Source organism: Anolis sagrei, chromosome 1 (genome assembly GCF_037176765.1).
Source record: "Anolis sagrei isolate rAnoSag1 chromosome 1, rAnoSag1.mat, whole genome shotgun sequence".
In the NCBI taxonomy this organism is placed as follows: Eukaryota; Metazoa; Chordata; class Lepidosauria; order Squamata; family Dactyloidae; genus Anolis; species Anolis sagrei.
This window is the reverse complement of record NC_090021.1, coordinates 339,888,843-339,894,842: the sequence shown is the minus strand read 5'-3', so window position 1 is coordinate 339,894,842 and position 6,000 is coordinate 339,888,843. Positions and strand designations below refer to the sequence as shown.

At 48.7% G+C, this 6,000-nt stretch overlaps 1 protein-coding gene across 11 annotated transcripts in view; it reads right to left on the bottom strand.

The window, feature by feature from the left end:
* Positions 1–6,000, bottom strand: part of NIN (ninein) — a 188,166-nt gene that overhangs the window by 47,903 nt on the left and 134,263 nt on the right. For 8 of the 11 annotated variants that reach the window (XM_060753002.2, XM_067463124.1, XM_067463128.1 and 5 more), the window contains 3 exons: positions 4,941–5,062; positions 2,897–3,381; positions 1–1,330 (listed from right to left, as the gene is read on the bottom strand). The exon at positions 1–1,330 is cut by the window's left edge and continues 725 nt beyond it. In XM_060753002.2, coding sequence (XP_060608985.2) covers positions 1–1,330; positions 2,897–3,381; positions 4,941–5,062 — 1,937 coding nt within the window. The remainder of the gene's footprint in view (positions 1,331–2,896; positions 3,382–4,940; positions 5,063–6,000) is intronic. The other 3 variants (XM_067463133.1, XM_067463134.1, XM_067463132.1) reach the window with 1 other exon arrangement.

Sequence of the window (6,000 nt, the reverse complement as noted above, 5' to 3'; positions counted from 1 at the left end):
ATGCAACATCTCAACATCAACCATCTCCCAGGGAAATCTTTCCTCACAGTCATCTCTTCCACAAGGCATAGAGTTCGGCTTAGGAATGGTCTTCAGGATCTCATCTAGTTCCTTCTGGACCTGGGAAGCCATGTCATGCCGGTCATGAGCCATTCGGTCACACTCAGCCTCCAGGAGGTCGATCCTCTCTTCGAGGAGAGCCTGCTGAGCTTTGAGGGCTTGGTTCTCCACCATCAATTCTTCATAGGCCTTCTCCAAGGCAAGAGAAGTCTCCATGCTTTCTTCAAACATGGTCCCATCAGTTGCCAACACAAAGCACGCATTCCCATCTGGTTTTTTAATGCCACCTTCTGTTTTTATTTGGTTGTCTTCTCCATCTGTTACATTTAGGAGATGAGAGTCAACGGATGTGTCTGGAACCAAAGGTATGAAACCAGGGGACTTGGTTAGTTCTCTCTCTGGCTCTTCTGGTAACTTATCCATCAGACAAAGTGTTGCCACGTCACTTTCTCCTGATGGCTCTTGCAACTCTTCCTGGTTTGATAGAAGATCTGTTATTTCTTTGGGCTCCTGAGATATGTCAGACCATGGGGAATCACCACCCGGTGGTCCTGCTTCTTTGTCCGGAAAGCCCAAATTGCTTTGCAGTTTTGGGTGCTGCTGCAATTCATTCTGAAGTTCCTGGATTTTACTTTCAAGTGTTGATATCTTTGATCTCAGTTTTTCTTGATCTTCTGCTGCTCTGCTGAGCGCCTCTTGCTTCAAATGCTCCAAAGCCACCAGCCTGGAGTTCAGCTCATTTTTCTCACGTGCAAACTCCGCCTCCAGTTTTCCAAGTTTTTGGAGAACCTGCTTCCGATCTTCCTCAACGGCAGACGTTTCCTCTTCTCTTCTCTTCCATTCCTGCTCATGCTTGGCTTGAGTTTGCAAGAGTCTCTCCCGCAGTTCATCTTCTTGCTTCTTCATGTCCTGCAGCTCTTTCTGAAGCTGCTCTTTCTCCAACACCAGCGAGTTCACGCTCTCCTTGAACTTCTTCTCCAGGAGGTCCTTCTCCTCGGCAAGTGCTGAAGCCACAGACCTTTCTCCCTCCAGCATGGCTTTCCACTTCTCTCGGGCCTCGGCCCCGTCTTGGACAATTTCATCTTTTTCAAATTCCCACTGGGATTTCTCCTCACACTGCAGCTTGGAGAGCTCCCGCATCTCTCGCTGGTAGCGTCCCTCGAGTCCTTCGATGGCTTCCCCGTACTTGCTGGCAAGCGCCTGCCGGTCGACGGCAAACTGCTCCTCTTTCAAAGACATTCTTCCATTAAACTCACCTTCCATTTGCACCCTAAATGTGGTCAACATAACACATTACTCAAATTTGTACTAACTCTGGGATAGCAAAATGCAGGTCACTTAACACACTAGTCCAGTGGTTCTCAACCTGGGGGTCGGGACCCCTAGAGGGGTCACGAGGGGGTGTCAGAGGGGTCACCAAAGACCATCACAGACAGTATTTTCTGTTGGTCATGGGAGTTCTGTGTGAGAAGTTTGGCCTAATTCTATCATTGGGGGGCTTCAGAATGCTCTTTGATTGTAGGTGAACTATAAATCCCATCAACTACAACTCCCAAATGTCAAGGTCCATTTTCCCCGAACTTCACCAGTGTTCACATTTGGGCATATTGAGTTTTTGTGTAGAGTTTGGTCCAGATCTATCATTGTTTGTGTCCACAGTGACCTCTGGATGTAGGTGAACTACAACTCCAAAACACAAGGTCAATGGCCACCAAACCCTTCCAGTATTTTCTGTTGGTCATGGAAGTTCTGTGTGCCAAGTTTGGTCCAATTCCATCATTGGAAGAGATCAGCATGTTCTTTGATTGTAGGCGAACTATAAATCCCAACAACTACAACTCCCAAATGACAAAATCAATCCTCCCATCCCAACCCCACCAGTATTCAAATTTGGGCATATTGGGTATTGGTGCCAAATTTGGTCCAGTGAATGAAAATACATCCTGCATATCGGATATTTACAGTACAATCCCTGCTTTTGACAGGAGTTGGATGGACATCTCTCTGGAATGCTTTAGCTGTGTATTCTTGCAAGGCAGAATGGAACTGGAGTGGATGGCCCTTGCAGTACCTTATAATGCTGAGTTGGAAGAGCCAATTCCATTCTGCCATACAGAAGGACACCATTGAAGCCCTCCCTACAGATGGCCATCCAGCTTCTGTTTGAAAACTTCAAGGGAACGAGACTCCGCCGCGCTCCCAGGCGGCATATTCCACTCTTACCCAATTCCATTCTGCTATATGGAAGGGCACCATTGAAGCCCTCCCTACAGATGGCCATCCAGCTTCTGTTTGAAAACCTCAAGGGAACGAGACTCCACCGCGCTCCCAGGTGGCATATTCCACTCTTACCCAATTCCATTCTGCCATACAGAAGGACACCATTGAAGCCCTCCCTACAGATGGCCATCCAGCTTCAGTTTGAAAACCTCAAGGGAACGAGACTCCGCCGCGCTCCCAGGCGGCATATTCCACTCTTACCCAATTCCATCCTGCCATACAGAAGGACACCATTGAGCTCTCCCTACAGATGGCCATCCAGCTTCTGTTTGAAAACCTCAAGGGAATGAGACTCTGCCATGCTCCCCAGGTGGCATATTCCACTCAATGACTTATTTTTTCCCCCTCTGAGTTAATAAAACAATATTTGTCCTATTCTCCTTTCCAGGTGCGGCACTATGCTCTCCAAGGCTGATAGGAATTGTGGGAGTTGAAGTCCAAAACCCCTGGAGGGCCCAAGTTTGCCCATGCCTGATGTCAAGGGAGCTAGCGATTGACTCATCACCCTCACTACCACCCACCTTGCTTTGCATCGCCACGACCGGCAAACGCTCACCTTTGCTCCTGTAACTCCTGCTGGTGCTTCTCCCTCAGCCTTTGCTCCAGCTGCTCTTTTTCCAGGGCGTGATTCTCCAGCAGCTGCTGCAGCTGCTCCTGGAAACCATTTTCCAGCTCCGCTTTCTCCTTCTGGGCGCTCTCTGCGAAGCTCCTCATCTTCTCTTCCAGCCAAGCTCTTGCCTGGAGCAACTCTTCCCGCTCGCGGCGAAAGCTCTCCTGGACTTCTTCCAACTGGGCCTGCAGCTCCTTCTCACACTGGCCGGCCTCCTCCTCCTCTAAGCACGCTTTCTCCAGACTCCGTTGGGATTCTGCCTGCTGCTCGACTCTTGCTAATTCTCCCTGGAGCTCCCCGACCTGGGCCTGCAGGCGCCCCACTTCCTGCTCCAGGCTCTGCCTCTCCTCGCTGAAGCTACACCGGAGGTCTCCACACTCTTGGTCACAGAGGGCTTTGGTGTCCTCAAGCTGCTTCTCATAATGGTTTATCTGGGACAGAGATGGAAGAAAGGAAGACACAGCATCACTAACTGCCACTTCCACAAAAGCTGTGGAAGTGGACGATGCAGAGAACTCATGCCAACCATTACTATTTGAAGGACTTATCTTCCTTGATGAACCCCTCAGAGCTTATTTTGCATCTTCATCACTATGATACGTCACCTTGTTGATGGGAAGCTTCCTACCGGAGTGGAAATCATCTATCTGACAGATCGCATGCTATTTAACCTCAGCAGACTGAAAGCCAAAACCAAGGTTACAACAACATGTGTTAGAGAACTTGAGTATGCTGATGACAATGCAGTCTGTGCGCATTCAGAAGAAGACCTACAAGCCACTGTAAACACCTTTGCAGAAGCATACGAGAAGCTCAGCCTATCATTGAATATCGAGAAAACCAAAGTGCTCTTCCAGCAATCACCAGCCAATCCCTCTCCAATGCCAGAAATACAGCTTAATGGTGTAATATTAGAAAATGTGGACCATTTCCATTCCCATGGCAGCCACATGGCTCTCCACAAAAGTTAACATTGACACTGAAATACAACACCGCCTGAGTTCTGCGAGTGCAGCATTTCCCCAAATGAAGCAGAGAGTGTTTGTGGACCGGGACATCCGTAGGGAGACCCAGGTGCTTGTTTATAAAGCTATTGTCTTCCCAACCCTGCTATATGCCTGCAAAACGTTGACAGATGTCACATGCAACTCCTGGAACGATTCCATCAGGGTTGCCTCCGGAAAATCCTACAAATCTCTTGGGAAGACAAGCGGACAAATGTCAGCTTGCTGAAAAAAGTAAAGACCACCAGCACTGAAGCGGTGCTCCTCCGTCATCAACTCCGCTGGACCAGCCACGTTGTCCAGATGCCCGACCACCATCTCCCAAAGCAGTTGCTCTACTCCGAACACAAGAACGGAAAATGTAATATTGGTGGACAGGAAAAGAGATGTAAAGATGGGCTCAAAGCCAACCTTAAAGAAAGAAAGAAAGAAAGAAAGAAAGAAAGGAAGGAAGGAAGGAAGGAAGGAAGGAAGGAAGGAAAGAAGGAAGGGGAAAACTGATGAAGGGAAGAGAAGAATATGGAATCAGAGAGTCCTAGAGTTGGGCCATCCAGCCCAATCTCATTCTGTGAAGAAGCAGGAACATCACATTGAAAGCACCCCCAACAGATGGCCACCCAGCCTCTGTTTCAAAGAGGCTTTTTTTGAGTGTTTTGGCCAGCATGGATATAACTGAAAAGCTTTGCAGCTTCAGTGGCTGCTTCTCATTACTTCCCATACTATCTTGCACCTTAACAGCCTGGCTTCTACTAGCCAGCAGGAAACTTTTGGTGGGAGGAGTTCCCTAGCCCAGATTGCTTCATGTCTGCAAATCCTCTGTTTTCTGAGGGCCACAGCAACGCGTGCCCGGGTACAGCTAGTAATAAATACTAAATAATCAGGCTTCCAAGAGTTGGGAGCCATTTCCTACATGACAGTTGGCAGTTCCAACCTCTGACAGAGACCAGCACCATGTGGGTTTCCAGGCCAAAGTGGGAGCAGCTTACCGTGTTTTCAAGCTCCTGCTGTAAGTTGTGGAGGTCCCGGTAGTGCTGATCTTTCATTTGCTCAATCACCATTTCGGCTTCGATGCTCATGTTCAGCGGGTTGCACTCCTCAGAAGCAGGCTCTAGAATTCAAGGCAGAAGAGAAACAGACATAGTCGCAGGATTGCCAGGTTTTGCCAAAAAACGTGATGTGCTGGCAAACAAAACCCATGCTTCTTGATGCCCAAAGGACTGAGCCAGCTGACACAGGGAAAGTGGGTCTCCAATGCTCCTCCATTATTCTTAATTCTACTTGGAATGAAAGTGGAGGCTCTACTCTAAATGTGTTCGGATCCGTTTTCTTTTGCTGACGCTGCCCCACCTTCACAGTCTATTTGCCTCCCAAATCTGTCCCAAATCCTGCTATGTATTCAAGAGCCTGGCTCTCCCTGCCAACCCCGCCAAGCAGTTCCCACTACCACTTCACTCCAAGCAAGACTTCCAATAAATGTCTCCAGTGGGGGTCCTCAAACTATGGCCCAGGGGCCAGATATGGCCTCCCATTTACCTGGCCCTCGCTCAGGATCAACTTAAGTCTGAAATGACTTGAAAGCACACAGCAACAACAACAATCCTATCTCATTAGCCAAAATCAGGCCCACACTTCCCACCGGGACCGTGGTGAAGCTGTGGTGAAGCTGGCCAACAATGTGATGCGGCGGCAAAAAAACAATGAGCCAACAATGTGATGTGGCGGCAAAAAAAGCCAATGGGATTTTGGCCTGCATCAATAAGAGCCTAGTGTCTAGATCGAGGGAAGTCATGCTCCCCATGCTCTATTCCGCCTTGGTTAGACCACACCTGGAATATTGTGTCCAATTCTGGGCACCACAATTCAAGAGAGATATTGACAAGCTGGAATGTGTCCAGAGGAGGGCGACTCAAATGATCAAGGGTCTGGAGAACAAGCCCTATGAGGAGCGGCTTAAGGAGCTGGGCATGTTTAACCTGAAGAAGAGAAGGCTGAAAGGAGATATGATAGCCATGTATAAATATGTGAGAGGAAGCCACAGGGAGGAGG